The sequence below is a fragment of the Elaeis guineensis genome, chromosome 11, assembly GCF_000442705.2.
Source record: "Elaeis guineensis isolate ETL-2024a chromosome 11, EG11, whole genome shotgun sequence".
Lineage (NCBI taxonomy): Eukaryota > Viridiplantae > Streptophyta > Magnoliopsida > Arecales > Arecaceae > Elaeis > Elaeis guineensis.
In genome coordinates, this window is record NC_026003.2 from 27,776,659 (window position 1) to 27,796,017 (window position 19,359).

At 39.1% G+C, this 19,359-nt stretch overlaps 1 protein-coding gene across 2 annotated transcripts in view; it reads left to right on the forward strand.

Annotated features, from left to right (window-relative positions):
• LOC105035129 (protein CTR9 homolog) overlaps positions 1–19,359 on the forward strand; it is a 59,001-nt gene that overhangs the window by 18,466 nt on the left and 21,176 nt on the right. For both annotated transcript variants that reach the window (XM_073245417.1, XM_073245418.1), the window contains exons 12-22: positions 5,211–5,279; positions 10,240–10,332; positions 10,518–10,784; positions 13,283–13,363; positions 13,435–13,593; positions 13,828–13,923; positions 15,698–15,799; positions 15,878–15,985; positions 16,062–16,286; positions 17,708–17,974; positions 18,076–18,147. In XM_073245417.1, the coding sequence (XP_073101518.1) occupies positions 5,211–5,279; positions 10,240–10,332; positions 10,518–10,784; positions 13,283–13,363; positions 13,435–13,593; positions 13,828–13,923; positions 15,698–15,799; positions 15,878–15,985; positions 16,062–16,286; positions 17,708–17,974; positions 18,076–18,147 (1,539 nt within the window). The remainder of the gene's footprint in view (positions 1–5,210; positions 5,280–10,239; positions 10,333–10,517; positions 10,785–13,282; positions 13,364–13,434; positions 13,594–13,827; positions 13,924–15,697; positions 15,800–15,877; positions 15,986–16,061; positions 16,287–17,707; positions 17,975–18,075; positions 18,148–19,359) is intronic.

Here is a 19,359-nt window from a genome sequence, read left to right on the forward strand (position 1 = left end):
CATGGTTAAACTATACAAATTCAAAGGCCCAAACAAATCCAAATAAAAAAGAACTTCACATCATATAAAAAACAAAGCTAGAAAACCACAACTCAAGAGACTGCGATTCTTGACAGAATTCATCAAGAATCCAAGAAGTCATCAAAGAGAACCCCATTCTCGACAATAAATAATGAAAAGAAAGAAAGGGTGGGAAAGAGCAAACACTTGGGACTCCTTTGCTGAAATTGTGTGGTTGGAGGTGGGAGCAAATGATGGCAAAGCATAGCTCTGCCATTAGCAAAGAAAAGCCATCGAAAAATCAGCAAGAAAAGCCCAGAAAAATACCACCAGTCACTATATTTCATGATGCTACCCTCCTCGTCTGCTCCTTCCGCCAATCCCATGACTCCCTCAAGGCTGCCTTCCTCCGTTCCTGCTCCACCTTCATCTATTCCCACCTCCCTCGCCATTTTCCTCCTCCCCGCCATGTGGGCTGGCTCGGTGGCGTTTCCCTCTCCAGCTCGATGCTTTCCCTTTTCTTCCCTTCATCACATTTGAGCGATACACGATCCTCCCCTCTACGGTCCTCTTCATCTTCATGTGTCGATTTGACTCGAAGGTACCCTCCTCTTCTTCCCTTCGTCACATTCAAGTGAGAGCCGGCCATTCATTAAATGGGAAGCGCGAAGAGGAATGTAGCGAAGCTAGAGTAGAAAGAATAGGTATGCATACACTATACACACACATATTTATATATGTATATGAGCATATACATTTATATCATGTCATGTGAAATTAAGACTGCTTTAGTGTGTATGAAAGCAAGGTCCAAGGAACCAGAACTGGAACCCCTGTCGGTTGGTCGGTAGTACGAGTTGGAATGGATTTGGCGTGAATCGACACAGAAGCAAAGGAACTGGGGAGGAGGAAAAGAGAGAAAGAGGGGAGGTGGAGGGAGAAAGGGGAAGGAAGGGAGAGGCTGGCCAGAGGAGACATCAACGGTAGCCACAGGTGGACCACGGGCATGCTTGGAGGGTTGCCAAGGCCTCCACTTCGGCCAAATCACGATCGAGAGAGAGAGAGATAGAGAGAAGGGGGAGAAAAATAAAAGAAGGGGAAACCGACGGAGAGGCTGTCAGAGGGCCTCCAATTGGCCTCCGTGACCGTCGGATGATGAAATCGCAGCTCGCGGCTTTGTGGGCATGAAACAAGGGTGATCGCCCTTGTTTCATGGGATTTTGTTTTTAAAAAATTTCGACCACAATGAAATCGATAATAGGTGTGCCGGCTTAACTCACTGTGTCGATAATGGGTGTGCCGGCTTAACTCATGATGTCGGTAATGGGTGTGTCGGCTTCACTATTTCTTTGATTTTTTAAAAAAATTCTGAAACAGTGAAGTAGGCAAACCTATTGCTGGCTTTACTATTCATCCATTATTTTTTTAAAAAAAATATGATGAATAGGGACGATTGCTCTTGTTCTGTGGCCCGACTCTGTCTGTGCCTTTCTGGTCGCTCAGTGACTACGATGGCTATCCAGCGCTCTTTGGTGGCCTCTCCATTGGCTGTCTCCCTCTGGTATCCTTGCTTCTCTCTATCTCTTTCGATTAAACGTCCTATCGGATGACATGGAGCCACGGAGGTCTCCGTCTGCCCTCCGGCGACATCTCCTCTTTCCCTCTCCTCCTCTCTCTCTCTTCCCTCTCTTTCTCTCGCTTTCATCTGGTGTTCCGATTCGAAAGGTCAAACCTTCCAGTTTGTGGTCAGTACGGCTTGGAATGCCTTGAACCGTCCGATTGGAGATAGTTCGGCAAATCATGTATGAAGGTGATAAGATTCTCTCATTCCAATGCCACTGTATTTTGACTGGCCAGCACATCATAATTTATTGTTTAAACTTCAAACTATATCTCAGAAAAAAAGAAAAAACCCTTAAACCATGTGATATCGCACTCATTTTAGTTATATGCCCACTTGTTGAGGATGACAGAATATTGCCGCCTTTTGTTAATTGACTTCTCCTTTATGCTAGTGAAAAGTATTCCATTCTTTTTCATCAAAGAAGGAAAATATTCCATTCTAGAAGTCTAGCGTAAGACTTGGAGCCCCAATTTGTGATCTCACTTCCATTTACTTCAAGGCTTGTCCTTTTCTTTGACCATAAATTCGGTTTAGTGCTGCATATATCCTTCCATGGCTTGATCGGGTGTCAGCCCTCCATAATATTTGAAGATTGATATTTTTTTGGGGGAATTTTATTATTTTAGTATTTTTTATTCTCCTAACAATCGGGCAAATCCATTCTGCTAGCGGGTTGTGGGATGTTTTCTTTTTCTTTGTAGCTCGGTCTCCGTAGTGCATTCCTCTCTCTATTAATCTTTTCTCGATCTTTTCATTTTCTCTATCGCATTCTCTCTCCTTTTGTAGACAATAAACACTGAAATAGAAGAAATTATTGAAATTTATCAAGTTTGGTGGTGTTTTATCTTGATGCTCTCTACTGTGCCAGTTGAGGCTGAGAACGGTGGTGATCAAGTGGATGGAGATGGCTTCGCAGAGGAGGGCAGTGAGCAAGAAGGCCAAAGAGGCAAGGGGAGCATCGCATAGATCTTCTAGACCATTGTCGGTAGAAGGGGGTTTGGGCTAATGTGGCGAGGCTAGCATCTCCTAGAGCACCAGCTGGAGGCGTTCATGCCACTGGGGGGGAGGGATGTGTACGAAGAGATAAAGAAGGGTGGGGGAGTGGGGAAGCTATCTGGAGGGATAGGGGGATGGATGGGAGATGCGTACGGTAAGAGAAGGCCAATATAGCCTGTTTCGCTCGAGTTTGAAGAAAAAAAGAATACGTGTGACATGTGGTATAGCTAATACCTAACATTTGGCGGCCTATGAGAGCTTTGGACTCTCCTTTAATGTAGTGCATAGATTTGTAGTTTACATTTACATTTTGTTTGACTTTTGATGAGAAAAATTTTCCATCACCATTTAATTTGGCTTCAAAATTTGTCCTGCAATTAATTTTATTTTAAAAGAAAGAAACCACTTTCGTAGGTGGAACGAATAGAGATCGAAATGGAGGAACATCTTCGTGAAAATTCACTTCAATTTTAGAAATGCTTGTGAAAAAGCATTGCCTCTTGCAAAAGTTTAGCACTACCATCTTCAGACTATATACTAAGGACCGCTGTGCTGGTATCGGGGCCTATACTAATTGCCCAACGACATGGTATGGTATTATGCCTTTTTGTGTCAAGCCCTTACTAACATAGTAGAGCTAGGGGAGGGCGGGGTAGAGGGAGATGGGAGAGGAAAAGCGAGAGAGAGAAGGGAAGGGAGGGAGAAGGCTGGTGGAGGGGTGGAGGAAAAGCTCCACCCTCCATTTCCTTGTTTCTTTTGAAATAGGGGTACGAAATAGGGTCTTGGAGGGGGCCCCTTTTTTTATTTTGAAAAAATTAAGTGAAGCTGACAATCCTCTTGCTGATTATATTTAATTTTGTCAAAATAAAAAAAAGATTGAAAATTAAGTGAAGTCGGCAACCTCCTTGCTGACTTCACTTAATTTTTTCAAAATAAAAAGGGGGGCCCCCTTTGGGATTCTTGTTTCAAACAAAACAAACTAGAGGATGAAGCCGTTCCTTCGCCCTGTTGCATTCCTTCATTGGTCTTCTCCCTCCCTCTCTCTCTCCCTTGCTTCCTCTCCTTCTCTCTCTCTCTTCCTCTCTTTGATTCTCCCTCTCCTCTGCCCTCATTGGTATCTTGAATGGAGGCGAAGAACCATGTCGGTCTACATCCAATATAGCTTGGTATGCCCTGAACCAGATGGTTCAGGGCGGTAAGGTGAACCTTGCTCATATAAATTATTCTTCATGATTAAATATCATGCTATAGTCTCAACATCAAAATTTTGATTATCAGCATTGCAGTGGATACCGCATCAACGTATATTAACTGGTAATTATAATTGAGTTATTTAGTATGTAAGCTAAGTAATATCTGAAATTAGGAGTTACTTAGCCTGGTTCTTTTTATGCATTGTGACATACTTGTGTAAGCTTTGGATCAAGGTTTATGGGTGCGGTGTTGGAGCTCGTGCCGATCGATTGGCGGTACAAATTGGTACGGATCCATATTGGATTGGATCGGCACGACTGACGTAGAGGAGAAGAGGTGAACCAGGAGGAGGAAAAGAAAGAAAGAGGAGAGGGGTAAGGAGAAAGGGGGAAGGTAGTGGCTGGAGGAGATGCCGGTGGTGGCCACAGGTGGACCGTTGGTGCGCTCGAAGGGCTGCGAAGGCCTTTGCTTCATCCACCACTCGGCCGAGAGAGAGAGATAGAGAGAGGGGGGAGGAAAAGAAAAAAAAGAAGGGAAAACTGTTGGAGAGGCCGTTGGAGGGCCTTCGATTGGCCTCTATGGCCTTCGGATGGTGCAATCGCGGCCTCCGACGCTGCGAGCATGAAATAGGGGCGATCATCCCTGTTTCACAGTTTTTTTTAAAAAAAATCCTGATTACAGTGGAGTCGACAATGGGTTTGCTGGCTTAACTGTTTCTTAGTTTTTTTTAAAAAAATATCAAAACAATGATACATTGCCGGCTTAGCTATTTATCTTCATTTAAAAAAAAAGCCGACGTGTGAACAAGGGCAGTTGGTGGCCACCTGGCAAACTCCGGTAGCCCCTCTGCTGGCTGTGCCTCCCTTTGGTTTGTCGCTCCCCCTCTCTCTCTTTCTTGTTCAATTAAGTGCTTTATCGGGCGACACCAAGCTGTGGAGGCCTCTACGGTCTTTCGATGGCCTCAGTGGGCCACTGCTGGCCTCCGACGGTGTCATGCCGTGTCTCCCTCCCCTCTCTTTCTTCCTCTCATTTCCTCTCTTTCCCTCTCCCTCCTCCGGTGTACCGTTTTTCTCGGCCGAACCATCCCAGTTCCCCGCCGATCCGGCTCAGTACAGGGTGTTCCGGCCAGTACGGAATTTCATGCTTTGGATATTAGAATACATACATATTAGGTGCACATTGTTAATTAATTAATTAATTTATAAACTTATATTTTATATATATTTATTTTGTGTTTGTATGTGTTGAACGCTCTCGAAAGATGAGGTTCACCATTTCTTTAAGCTGTTTAACTGTTCTTGCTTCTTTTCAACACCTTTATCATTCATTTTGCTCATAGTAAATGTTTTTTTTTTAAACCTTTGAGGGTCATTTTGTTAGTTAAAACTTGATGCAGGCATTTGTGGAGCTTGGGGAATTGCAAATATCATCTGATGCAGGGGCTGCCTTGGATGCCTTCAAAACTGTATGAATGTTTCTATTCTGATTTTTTAATCTCCTATAATTCTTGCATTGCTTTAACAATGTGAGTGATAAAATATAGGTTTGCACGTGCATTATATTATTGGAATGTTTAGACATGTTTGGTACTTTTCATTCTTTGTCCAACATTTACAGTTGATTCAATAGTTATGGTGCTATGTTATGTCTTAATGGTGGTTTTGACTGTTCTCATGTCTTAATTGAATTTTATAAATTGTTCTAATCTTTTGATGCTTGTAGCTAAAAGAACATGCTTTGAGTTGTTTGTGGGCCTTGTTGCAGGTGTTTAGCTACCTAGAGGTCACTATTTATATGCATCTGACTTCTAAGAGTCCGCTTGCAACCATTAGTTGTAAGTGGTTTTGGGACTTGGTTGAACCCCTTTTATTGTTATATCACCTGTTCCTCTCTTTGAATGTCCCATCACAACTGAGAGCAGGGGGTGCTTGGTTGCCCTCTCTGGATGCTTGATCACCTTTAATGATTCTTTATGAAATTCTCTCTCATCCTTTTATAAAGGGATGGCCCTCCCTCCACTCTCCTCTTCCTTTTTCTTTCATTCCCTCTCTTTAGCAATAACTATATTTAGCTAGATTTTGATAGATTTAACTGAATCTATCCATCTTTCACTCTTATCTTTTCCCTCCTGGTTAAGGCCAGTTTTCACTTCCTTGATGGCCGAGGCGATTGCCTACCCTCCTTCATCTCTTTCACCCTGTGTCTTTCCCTCACCTTCTCCTCACTCTTATTGTCATCTCCCCCCCCTCGTCTGTGGAAAGCTATCTTCTGCTTGTCCTCCCTTATCTAGGCAACCATCACTCACATCCTCTCTCTTTCTCCCTCTTCTTGTCTATGGATAGGCACCTACCTTTGGTGCCTCCCTTGTCTCCACCACACATCTATTGGTCTGTTGTTCCCAACACCCACCTTTTTGTCCCTTTCTTTGGTCTTATCCTTTCTGCCTCTCTTTCCTTAATCTTCTTTGGAGGGTCACTCACCATCAGCCCCTCCCTTGTATCCGCCACCAACCCTTGCTTCTCCTTGTCTCAATGCACATTCCCCTCTCTTTGACTCCCATACCCTCTCTCCTGTAGTTCAACTTTGGAGAGCCAATCGTCACAACACGACATAGGCAATCAAATTACCCCTAAGTGATACTTAATCATCCTTGAATGATATATGGCCTTATCATAAATGTACTTTTTGACAAGTTTAACAAATAAGGATTCAAGGCAACCCATTACGCATGTTGATAATACGGTAACTACTAGTATGTTCTATTCAGCTAATTATTGTTCTTGCATGGTCTTTGTCAATACAGTCTTAATTTAAGCATTACATACTGAATTTTCTTGTTTATTGGCCATTAAATTAATTCAGAAATTTCATATCTCATTCTAGTTTTATTACTCATTGCTTGGTACATTAGCATAGCAAGTTGATTGGTTGAGAGAGAGGGAAAATTAGGGGATGAACCAAAATTCACTAGCAAAGCACCAAATGATTACTAAAAAGAAAAATAGTTCTTTTTTAAATTATTTTGGTGGATGACCTCGCCCCTTAATCTTTTGTTCTTTTCAAAAAAAGGTTGTTAAGAAACATATATAAAGCTGGATTCCTGATCTAATTTGAACTAGTTTAAATTTCTTGGCATAAATGATCTAACACTATTCTAACATAGCCTTGAGATGGCCTAAATACATAAAGGTATCATCATGTTGTAAAGATTGTTTTCCAGATAGTTAACAACCCTAATTTTATAACTTTTTGAAGCAGAATCTTCTTCAAAAAAAAAACTTGTGGAAGCACAATCTTGGAAGTTGCAACTATTTTCTTATGTTAGTCTATTTTTCTTGATCCTTTGACCTTAATGCCAGATGATCCTTGATGGTTTAGTGTGGCAATGTAGTTGCTGAAAAACAAGAAAATAATTAAGAGATGAATAAGGAAGAAACGGATAATCTGGTAACTGCTAAAGAAGGGGAATATTTGGGACCCAGTAGGCCAAACAATTAATTCTATTCAAAATATATATTGCTCTTTAGGTTTTGCCAAGTCCTTTGTGTATGAGCAGCTTCAACCCTGAAAATGTCAAAGCAAACTAAACCTTTGATTTTTTACCAAAAAAAAAAAAAAAAGAAACCTTTGATGCAGGGAGACTGATGCTTTATTTTAATGCAAAAGCAACCACTTTTCCAACATAATCTTCACAACTTAGACTTATCCTTGGAGTATAACCAAATTTTTTTTTCACGAATAAACTGAATTAGAAAAAAGTTGAAGCTTTCTCCTAAGAAGTGGTCACATGCATCAAACAAAATTGTATTCTAGTGAGTCACATCTACAAAGGTACCAAATGCAAGAAACCAGAAAATAGCAAATGTTGTTATAGTATATGTCATGAACCTTCAAGCTTATTTGGGACTTATGATAGCATCCTTGGATCCCCTATTTTTTCAATATTTGACCAGTACCGCTAGTGCATCGCACATGCTAAAATCTAGTGCTAATTATAAATACCATTTTAATGCACATGGTATGTATTTGATAACATTTTACCAAATCTAAATTGGAGTTGCATTATTAAGGAAAGTATTGTGTCTTTTGTCAAATTGCTGCATCTGGAGTGTATTGACCATAATTATGGCATATTTCAAAATTTGCTCAAGAAAATGTATGACAAGCTTCTTTGGCAACAAGATTGGCTTTTTTTCTTCTTTTCTAGTGCACAGCCTGTTGATATTATCCTTTCTATAAAGGACTATCCTTGTAAGTAAGTATCAACAAAAACTCACAAAGAAAGGAATTTATGTACATGCGAAATTGCGAAGTGAACACACTTATATTTTAGTCTAGGAAATAGTATTCCTGGGATAGATTAGCTAGCATTAACTAGTATTATTTTATAATATGGAGTGTTATCAAGTCATTGGGTTGAGTCCTTATCTCTATCAATGCAGAACTTAGTCCCTTTGGAATTTAGAGTCTAGTTTTACTAGTGCACTATCCATCCATCATTCAGGTTTAGGTGTGGGTCCAGAATAGTGAAAATTTGTATGACCCATTGGATCTATGGGTTGGGATTGGGCATGTTAAGACTCATACATTGCCCAACTCTTAGCTGTGTTTGGACTAGGTACATATTGAGTTTAAGTCCAAACCAAGGTTTGTGCCACTATGTTAGAACAAGGGGCATATCAAAAGAATAAAAGAATGGTAACTTTGCTTTAGGATGGCCATGTATTGGAATTGGGAGCTTGAAGCTGATCATTATTACAAAACAGGAGTGAGAAGGTTTCTGTGTATGCTTAAGGTATGCCAAGTCTTGAGGATTGAGTTCTTGATGCTAAACTTGCACAAATTTGTCCTACTGGGTTTGGGCCATTGGTGCTTAGAGGTAAGCGATTGTGCAGTCTTTAGTTGAAGTGTTAAAGGTGGTGTTGTGTGAGGGTGAGGCTTATGTGGGGGGAGGGGGGGGGGGGTGGCGCAAAACTGGTGGTTGGAGCTTAGAAGTAGCGTGCATGCAGGGGCAAGGGCCCGATTGTGGGAGAGGTTATAAAAGGGATTTTTCATTTAGAGATTAGGGAGTTGATTTGGTGGAGCTTTAGGAATGGTGGGTGCAAGGTGTGAAAAAGGGACGAGAAAATTCTCATCTTGAAGGTTTTAGATTTGGTTATGGAAACTGGAAAAAGTTTATGGGGCATAGATAATGATGATCTTTTTATATAGTATGAGCCTTGGGTTATATACATACTAATTTGTTGTACATCTGTCAGCATAGTGCAAGAAAGATTAATTTTTTTGATTGTGAACCAAGGTTTGCTGAACCGGTGGTATCAGGAGTCGTACCGGCCAACAACTGGTTTGGTATGATATTGGTACGTACTGTATTGAACAGCGATGTATCGGAACCAGAGGGGGGGGGTGAGGGAGAAGGAGTGGGAGGGAGAGAGGTAGGGCCCTTCGCATCCGATGGTAGGGATGGAGAGAGAGGACTCAATTAGTTGGGATGTTATCATCATTATCTGACATGGACGAGATGACATGGACGAGATGCTGTTGGACAATATTGTCAGATGCTAGAGACTAGAGGAGGCAGGAGAGGGAGACGAGGGCTTCACAAGGGCTTCAAGGGCTTCGAGCCATCTGATAGTCTGGATCCAATTGGGGGAAGAGAGAGAGAGAGAGAGAGAGAGAGCTCACCTGGTTGGGATGTTATCTTCAATGTTGGACGTGGATGAAATGCTGTTAGACAGCGTTCTTCAGAGGAAAGAGGCTTGAGGAGGTGGGAAGGGGAGACGGCAGGTGAGGCTTTGACCTTCGAGAGTGTCGGGAGAGCTGGAGGGCTTTGAGGAGGGATTTAATAAAAACGGTATGCCCTCAAGCAGCTGGTTCGGTACTATTCGCCGATACTTGTTGTGAACCCTAGAGCATGTTTGATATAGCATGTATTATATTGTACTGTGCCAATGCAGGACTGCAACAAGTGTGGTACATGGTGCTTTAATCCTTCTTTGGCACAATCCATGGGATTGTTGACGTCAACTTGGTAACAGGTCATTACCTTTTTTCTTCTGAAAGCCTTTGCATTAGAGTTCTGCTGCATAGCTGACCTGATGTTGGTAGGATGCAGGTTGGTTCCTGTCGTACCTTCCAGCTAATAATGAACAATGTTGAATATACGTATTGCGTGAACTTTATGTATTCCTTGGAATCATGTGTAATTTTTGGATTACTTGATCATGGCTTGTTTATGTTGCATGTTGATTCTCATGATTAGTTTTACTAAAATTTTCTATACATTGTGCTCTTTCAGACAATCAACCCACTAATTTCAATTTTGGTGGAGCTATATTGATTTTTCACACTGATTTGCATGTTTAGTTCCTTACTTTCATGCTTTATTTTCTTGAGACTGGTTTTAAAACATTGTTATATGACAGGCTCGCAATCTTCTCAGTAAAAGAGGTGAAGAAGTACCGATTCAATTGCTCAACAATATCGGGGTTCTCTACTTTGAAAAGGGAGACTTTCAGGTTTGTAAAAGCAAGCTATAGTATAACTTGTATAATTTGCAGAAAAAGCCAATTATTTGTAGTTGTGCTTAAGAGTTAGCTGGTTTATGAATTTTTTTATGTAAAGGGATAAACTCATGCAAACAACAACTTATAGTGTAGGCTTAGAGCTAATGCATAGCTGTATCTTTTATCTGATTTTTCAGTTGGCTGAACAAACTTTTAAGGAGGCATTGGGTGAAGGCATCTGGCTTTCAGTTTTGGATGGGAGAATAGGCAGTTCCAAGGTTGATTGTAGTGCCTATTCTGTGCAGTACAGGGATTTCAGCTTGTTCCAGCAGCTTGAGGCAGAGGGTACATCTTTAGATTTGCCTTGGGATAACGTCACTACACTATATAATCTGGCCAGATTACTCGAGCAGTTACAAGAAACCGGAAAAGCAAGCATTTTGTACCACCTGATCTTGTTCAAGGTATCATCCACTCTCCCTCTTCCTCTCTCTCTTTCTTTCTCTTTGCATGCATGCATGCGCGCGCGCGCATGTGCCTGTGTGCACATGTGCTCATCTCTTGCCTTTTTGCGTATAATTATGTTCACATTTGCATACACTCGAGGTTGCATGCTAGCATAGTATTCTATACCAGTCCGAACCGGTCGTTACACCCTATACCGTACTGCACCGGCGGGGAACCGGTCCGATTCAAGCTGGTTTTTTTGAAAAATAGCCTGAACTGGTTGGTTCGGTACGGTATCGGCCCGAACCACATGATACCGGGCGGTTTGGTCCGGTATGGTATCAGTTCGGTCTGGTTCTGCTTGGTTTTTTTACTTTTTTTTTTTTTTTGCCATTGGGTGGGATTTTTTTTTATTTTTTATTGTCGGTATGGTTCGGTATGGTATGGTACGATACCGGCCGGTAACCGGCACAGCTTCCGGTACCGAGTCTGCAAACTTTGCATGCTGGCAAGTATGCACAAGTTGTCAAGTGAAATGCTAATAAAAACCAGTTGTTAATCTTATGGTATTTTATATGTTCTTTTTTTATATAAAGGGCATACGGCACGGTTTGCTCACGGTGATGGATGACTAAACTGACTTTGTTGTAGTTTACACGATAATCAATTGGGTGCTGCATGTCTATATAAGGGGCACATAGTGCAGATATGGAGTGCAATATTTTGTTTAAAATTTTGGTATGCTCTCTTTTCAGATCCAATCATTTGCTTTCCACAGAGTCAGTCTTGTCTAAGTATTTACTTTTAAGAGCCCATGAATATTAATATGACCATCTCTTTTCTTCATTTGTTGCCTCTGCATGTTATATGAACTTTATGTTGTTGTTCTCCTGCTTTCTTCTTTATCCATTGTGGCTTGTTTTTTCAATATGTGCAACTGTTCTTACTTTCTAGTGACAGATTTTGAGATTTAGTCCTTTTGTGCATGAACTAAGTGATTACCATATCTGGGCTTATTGTCAAGTTATTGCATTTCTCTGTATTTATTAAATATGAAAATAAGTTGAACTCTAGAAGGTATTTCACATGTATGATTGAGTGATGTTGTTAAAGGATGTATGCTTTGTGTAATTTATAACGTATTCATTCATGTGCTTGTTTGCTTGTGTGCATGCATGTGTATGTTGCTGCTGGAAGATGAAGCCTGTAACATGTTCGGCCTTTTCTTTTCTTTTTTAACTTTTATTTATTAGTTGCTACGGAGTATGTGTTTAAAATGCATGCTCACAACGTGCATTGCATTATGAATGTGAAGAAGGGCATAATCTTTTGGCAGTTCTAACCTGGATTGCATGTGTGGGGAATATCTTTTTTAGGTGGGCCTGTACTGCAGCAAGTTAGAGAATCCACATTTTTTTCTTTAATCTGAGCATCTTCTTCAATATTAGTTATTTCGTTCACAATGGCTCGGACATGCTTCTACTTTGCCTACTTATCATCTCCACATATGATGGTGTTGTGTGCATGCATTATCTCAGCCTCTTTTCAGTTATGGTATTTCAATCATGACACTAATGTCTTATGCATCCATTATGGCTGAAGAAAAAAGGAAAATAACAATATTTTGGGTTAAATGAAGTTACCATATCTCATGTCTGCATCACTATCTGCTGATTTTCTTCTGAACCTTGGCATGTCTCAACCAAATTCTGTTTATGGTTTTCCTATTTCATGATTTCAAGTTTTTTGGACCTTTCAGTTTCTTCTTTTTGGTCCTCTCCAACTGTGTTCTGAGCTGCTTCTCTTAGAAAACATGCCATTTGGTCATACATTATATTTGATTTTTTTAAAGGGATTACTGTTACTCTGTAAGTAATAAATAACAGAAGGATGTCAGTGTCCCTATTTCACTTGTTTGGGTATACCTTTTCCTTCCAGCATCTTATTTCCAAATGAAGTCACAAAACCTCCATTAGTATCATTTTTTTTTTCAGATTTATATTTGAACTTTACTTTTCTCATACCTTTTTTTAAACTGCTCATGATGCTTACAGTTGTTACTAACGTCCTGGGAGATCTCCCATTGGAAATCTGGACAATGTGCAAGTGTTTGTTCTCATTATTATATGAAAAATTTATTCATTTATAAATTTATCAAAACATTCTTGAAATTCTAGTGTTTCTATTTATATATATTACTTGAAACAAGTGAATATCTACCATGATGCCTTAGGAAGTCTATCAGTAGTCATTCTCCTGACGCACACAATGGAGCAAATGTTAACCTCTATTTTGAAGCTGATATGGTTTCTATGAAAGTCTTTGTAGCTATTTCTTCTTTGGCTTGCATGGTTAACATTTACGTATTTGGGTAGAACTTTAAGTATAGGAACCAGTGGTTATAGTTGAAACCAAATTAATTAGGTACGATTACTGCTTATGTTGACTTATGATTTTATATATGGCTTCTGAATGATTTTATTTGACATCCTGATATATTCTGTTTTCCGTACAGTATCCAGACTATGTTGATGCTTATCTGAGGCTTGCTGCCATGGCCAAATCGCGGAATGATATTCAATTAGGCATCCAATTGGTATCTATTTATATTTGATGATTGATTACTTGGTTTATTAGGTTATGCCACAAAACTGATCCTTTTTATAGATTGGCGATGCTCTCAAAGTGGACGACAAGTACCCCAATGCTTTGTCTATGCTTGGTACTCTGGAACTTTTGAATGATGACTGGGTTAAAGCTAAAGATACCTTCCGTGCTGCTAAAGATGCAACTGATGGGAAAGATTCTTATTCCCTTCTTTCCCTGGTGCGTGTCATTCTCATGACACTTAATGTTTCCCTTGCCTTGCTTTCTAAGGTTTTCTATGCAGTGATCTGTGGATACATCTACATAAACCTAAAATCGCTATTTTGTGGGCATTTGTCAGAGCCTTAATTCATGTCCTTGTGATAGCATGGGTTTTTTGAAATTTGCTTGTGATTAATCTCTCCTTTGTATATTCCTCACAAATCTAGTGATTCTCCTTTTTTGATCCTGTAGGCAAATTGGAACTATTTTGCAGCTTTACGTTCTGAGAAAAGAGGTCCAAAATTAGAAGCTACACATCTCGAGAAGGCGAAGGAACTTTACACCAAAGTATGTGCTGTTTTCTCTTATTTCTAATACAGTTTATGTCCTTTGGTAGCAATGAGTCATTTTAGTATTTTCTATTGTGTTATCTCTTTTAGCTTACTGCATGGTTTTAAAATTTGCTAGTTTGCTTGCAATTAATTGCATATCATCGTATCCTGATATGCCAAGCATAATCCTTTGCCCATCATGAACTGCCAGTTAAATGATCTGTCTTATGAAAACTATACTTTTTGTATCCCTAGATCTACATTGAGCCTGCATATAGGCACACAATGTTGACAGCACTGGCCGGCTTTTTGGATGTCTTTCCACATTAGGTGGTTGTGATAGATGCTAAATGCGCTTTTATTTGTATGAATGTGTGTTTTGTAATGGCTATTTTCTTCCTATTATTGGACAATTTTTTTTATCTTCATAGCAAGAGAAACAACAGCATTTCTTGCGATCCTTAAGTAGGAGAGCTTTCTCTGGCTTCCGGTTTTGGACCATGTATTACACACATAGTTATTTTATATTGTCTAAGATCAGTAACTTTTCTGTTTTTGATTTTATGAAGGCTGAAGTTGAAGCTCTTTCTAGAATTAGAATTCTGTCTTCTATCGTACTTAAGTGGTTCTTGAAAGTGTCACCTGCTACACTGCTGGATTTACATTTCATGACCTGGTCCAACCATTGACTCTCTTCTTGTACTAGAAGCTTTACCTAGTTTAGAGAATTCTAAGAGAGTGTTTCTACATGCACTATCTTTATCATACAATACCAAACGTGTCTTCAACATTTTCAACATTTACTTGCTTTTAGTATTATTATCAATTTGTGCTTATTTCCTATGCCACCAAATGTTATACTACTTTTCTGAAGCGAATTATCAAGGACTGTTTGTTCAATTTTGTTCGACATGAAGACTGCTTTGGAAAGAAAAACATTGACTACCTGTCATCTAGGTGCTCATTACCTTATGTGTGAGAGATCTTTGACATGTCAACTTCTTTAATTTTTGCTCTTTTTTTTTCCTTCTAGTTATGTTTATGCCTCTGAAGAACCAAGGGGTTCTTATTTGCCGGACAACTTGTTGTCATAGGGCAGTCAACAAGCTATACTTTGATCAGATAATGGGCTTCTCAAAGAGTGCATCTCATTACAGTTCGATATTTTCAACCAGCCTAAAGGCATAATGTTTAAGATTTTCTGAAGCCTGATCTAATCAAGTTCAAGTTAGGGAAGTGGAGTGGCACTAGCATGTTTCAATCTGCCCCATGCTATCATAGTTCCCAAATAACATAGTAAGGAAAACACATTAGATAGACCTAGAGAATTACTATTTGATGATAAAGCTACCATTCATATTAGCCATGTGCTAACGGTAGGTGAAGACTTATATTGGAGTCTTACCATGTTCTCTTTATCATGTTTTCATAGTTTCGTTACCTTTTTCATGGCTTACTGGAAATTCCGTCTTTCCTGAACTTTTCTCACTCCTTTTCTGTTGTCTACTGCATGTTGGTCCACCCCAGGATAATATCCATCTCCCTTTTTTCTTCTTTAATTTTTTGCAAAGGAAGATCCTTAAGTTGTTCCGTGAATTGGGAAAACTTAGATTGGTTATGAATTGAAAATTATAGATATGTTCATGAGAATCTGCCTTCCATATTTGTTCTATTGTCAGAAGTTCCTTTTCACTTTTTGCAATCTTTGGTTCTTGTATCATATATTGCTTACATGCCTGATGCAAAATCATACTTCAACTGTATGCGATCATTTAATCTTCCATGTTCAGGTTTTGATGCTGCATCCTGGAAACTTATATGCTGCCAATGGCGCTGGTATTGTGTTGGCTGAAAAAGGTCATTTTGATGTTGCAAAGGATATATTTACACAGGTCAGTAAAGGCTACTTATCAGTTTACATCCTCATCTGGTAGTAAGTTGTTTACATAAGCATGGTGTTTGAAGTATAGGTGCAAGAAGCAGCATCTGGAAGTGTCTTTGTTCAGATGCCAGATGTCTGGGTAAATCTGGCACATGTTTATTTTGCTCAAGGTCATTTTGCCTTGGCTGTGAAAATGGTAAGTATATTACTCAAGTTTTCTTTTCTTTTCAGGTGACTCTCTTATGCATTCAAGTTGACATGCTTTTTTGCAGTATCAAAACTGCTTGCGGAAGTTCTACCATGACACAGATACACAAATTCTCCTATATTTAGCCCGTACTTATTATGAGGCTGAACAATGGCAAGACTGCAAGAAAACTTTACTAAGAGCCATCCATTTGGCACCCTGGAATTATACACTTCGGTTTGATGCAGGAGTTGCAATGCAAAAATTTTCAGCATCAACTCTACAGAAGACAAAAAGGACTGCTGATGAGGTCAGTTATGATTTTTTTTCATTATTGAGCATTCTCATTTATCTGGTTGCTATTTTTTAATTATCTAACCCTCAAGTTTCACCTGCTTAACTATGAGTTAATATTAGGAAACACCTACCAATAGCTGCTATGCTGAGCAAAATGTGGGGACCCTCCCCCACCTTCAAAGAAATCTGAATTCTTGAGTCTCTTCTTTTGTGACATATCTTACTTTTTTGTTCTCTTAGAGAACCTGAAATCTCCATATCCCATAAATAGCATTGCAGTGGTGTCCGTCCTCCACACCCTTTCAAATCCATTCTCCCAAACAACTGTTAAAATGTCTCAGGTGATGTGGATTAATGGACAGAATATTAATGGAAATAAAAAGGAACGTGGTGGAGCTTGCTTTTTTGGTGTGAACCAGCAATAACCTTACAATGACTTTCCGATGAGGCTGTGTACAGATCCATGGACCTTAGTGTCATACATCACATGGTTGCCAGTTTGCAAGACCTTGACTTAAATCCTTCAAAGAATCATATTTATACAATTGGTTTATTTCATCGATGTCAGCTCATGATGGCTGTTGGAGATGGTCGACAGCCCACATTGTGTGCATTATATGGTTGACAACAACTTGCCAGCTGAAATGCCTCCATCACTTTGGGGCTGTCTGATTGGATTTGCTATTTCGTATGGTATGTTAAATATGTCCATCTCAGAGCAAAATTTGTCTTTCAAAAAAACACCAATATCCTTTGTCAAGAAGAATTGAAAAACTTCATGCTCCTGTGAGACAAGATATGAGGAAGATGGACTATCCAAACTTCGATACCCTTCTTGTTGCTGTTCCAAAATATATATTTTTTTAATTTTATTATTTTGATTGTTATAAACAGTTTCATAGATCATTAGTTACTATGCCACCAAGATTAATAATCTGGCTTCTTGACTGTACTTTTTACTGTCCAATACAAAAACATGGAATAGAAGGCATTTGGAGCAATATCAGTGTAATCAGCTTTTTGCTAGATTAAATAACACTTATGCTTAAAAAAAGCCACATGCAGTACATGAGATGACAAACTGATTTCTGGAAATAAGAAGCTTCAATAACAACAAGCAAGTGAATATTCTTAATAAAACTGCATGGTTAAAATTTTGCAATGTATCACGTTACTCATTGAAGGCATACTATGTGGGCCAGTGACAGGATTTGTCAGATGTATATGGCTTATTGTTTTTAATATCATTCTTATTCCTTAGGTTTATAATATGACAATTTTCCCTGTCCGAGAACTTGAATATATGCACTTACACATTTGCTATCTCAATATCTTGGATGTCATTATATTTCTAAAATAATGTTTTGACCAACTTATTTTATTATTTGTCACTTCTATACTGTTCATTTCATGTTATTTAAATTTATGCCATAGGTACGTTCAACAGTCACAGAGTTGAAAAATGCAGTCCGTGTGTTCAGTCAGTTGTCTGCGGCTTCTAGCTACCACTCGCATGGGTTCGATGAGAAGAAAATAGAGACTCATGTTGAATATTGCAAACATTTGCTTGATGCTGCTAAGGTTCATTGTGAGGCAGCTGAGCGTGAAGAGCAACAGAACCGCCAGAGATTAGAAGTTGCTCGTCAGGTTTCTTTGGCTGAGGAAGCTCGACGCAAGGCGGAAGAGCAGAGGAAAATTCAGGCACGCTACTAAAATATGTCATGCTTGCTGTTATTGTAAGATCTGAATGTTCGTCTTCTGCAAAATTGGAGACTGACATTTTCTCATTTGTGGGAAACCAGCTGGAAAGGAGAAAGCAAGAGGATGAGTTAAAACAACTCATGCAACAGGAACGGAATTTTGAGCGTATAAAGGTCAAGGATCTAAACTTAGTATTTACATTTCTTTATTTTTTTCCTTTTTTAAAATAATGTTGAAAGATAGGGAATTTTGCATGCTATATGAAATTGTATGCTGAAAGCCATTACATATCAGTTGTGATATTGGAATTTACTCTTTGAAGAAAACTTTGATGTGCTTGCAAACTATTTTCTATTTACTTTTGTTCTTTTTTTATGTTTTCTTCTAGATCGAATTATGGTACTGTCTCGATAACCAGTTTTAGATTGATATCATTTGCAGTTCATCAATAAGCAGGAAAAAGGTAATACACGTTTGTTGATGGAGAATGTGACCTTGCACAAATGCCGATTAGCTTATATGCTTTCAAAACCTCACTCAAAGCTTCTTAGATTGTTGGCAAGAAAACAAAAATTTTGGGATGTGCTTTAGCTGGTCTTTTTTGGTGTGTTACTGATCAGACTTGCTATGTTGTGCTTTAGATGTCTTGGATTAAAAATATTTGGATAGATTAGAACCCATTATTTGATGCAAACTGCTACCAAGTTCAAGATGTCATCCTTTTGTGCACTCTTTTTTTGAGCTGCACTACACCTTTATGACTGCAAAGCTGTGCTGAGATACAACTAAGACTTATAATGAGATTTTTTCCCTTAAATTTCTTTGCTTAACTTTTTTGGGATTTGTGATCTTTGTTTTGATAAGTTCCAAAGTAGCCCCTAAGAATTGGAGAATGCCTTTAACTTGAGTGGTTGATTGACATAACAGCAAGCTTTTCTCTCTTATTATTATCTTAATGCATACGACAAGTTAGAAATAAAAACTATAACTAATGTTAAAGGAATGCAAGGTGGAGTATTTACCAGTTTATACTTGAGCTTGACACTAAGGTGGGAAAATGAAAAAGGCACCAAAAGCTTTGGTAGATGGCTTGAGAAGGTCAACCTGTAATCTATGCTAGTTAAATTTTGATATTTGATCTTTCAATGTTTTACAGATGACTCTAGCCGTTACTAGCTAAAGTTATGTATCGGAATTGGTTTCGATGCAGTGTTTTGTGTGCTTAAGCTTCATACTAAGGTTTGGAAAATGCAAAAGGTACTAAAACATTAGGGAGATGATTCTAGGAGGTAAAACCATAGATGTACTATGTAAAACCATAGACGTGCTTGTGGAACTATGATGTTGATCGTCAATGCATTGTCCTAATAATTATTGTGATTTCA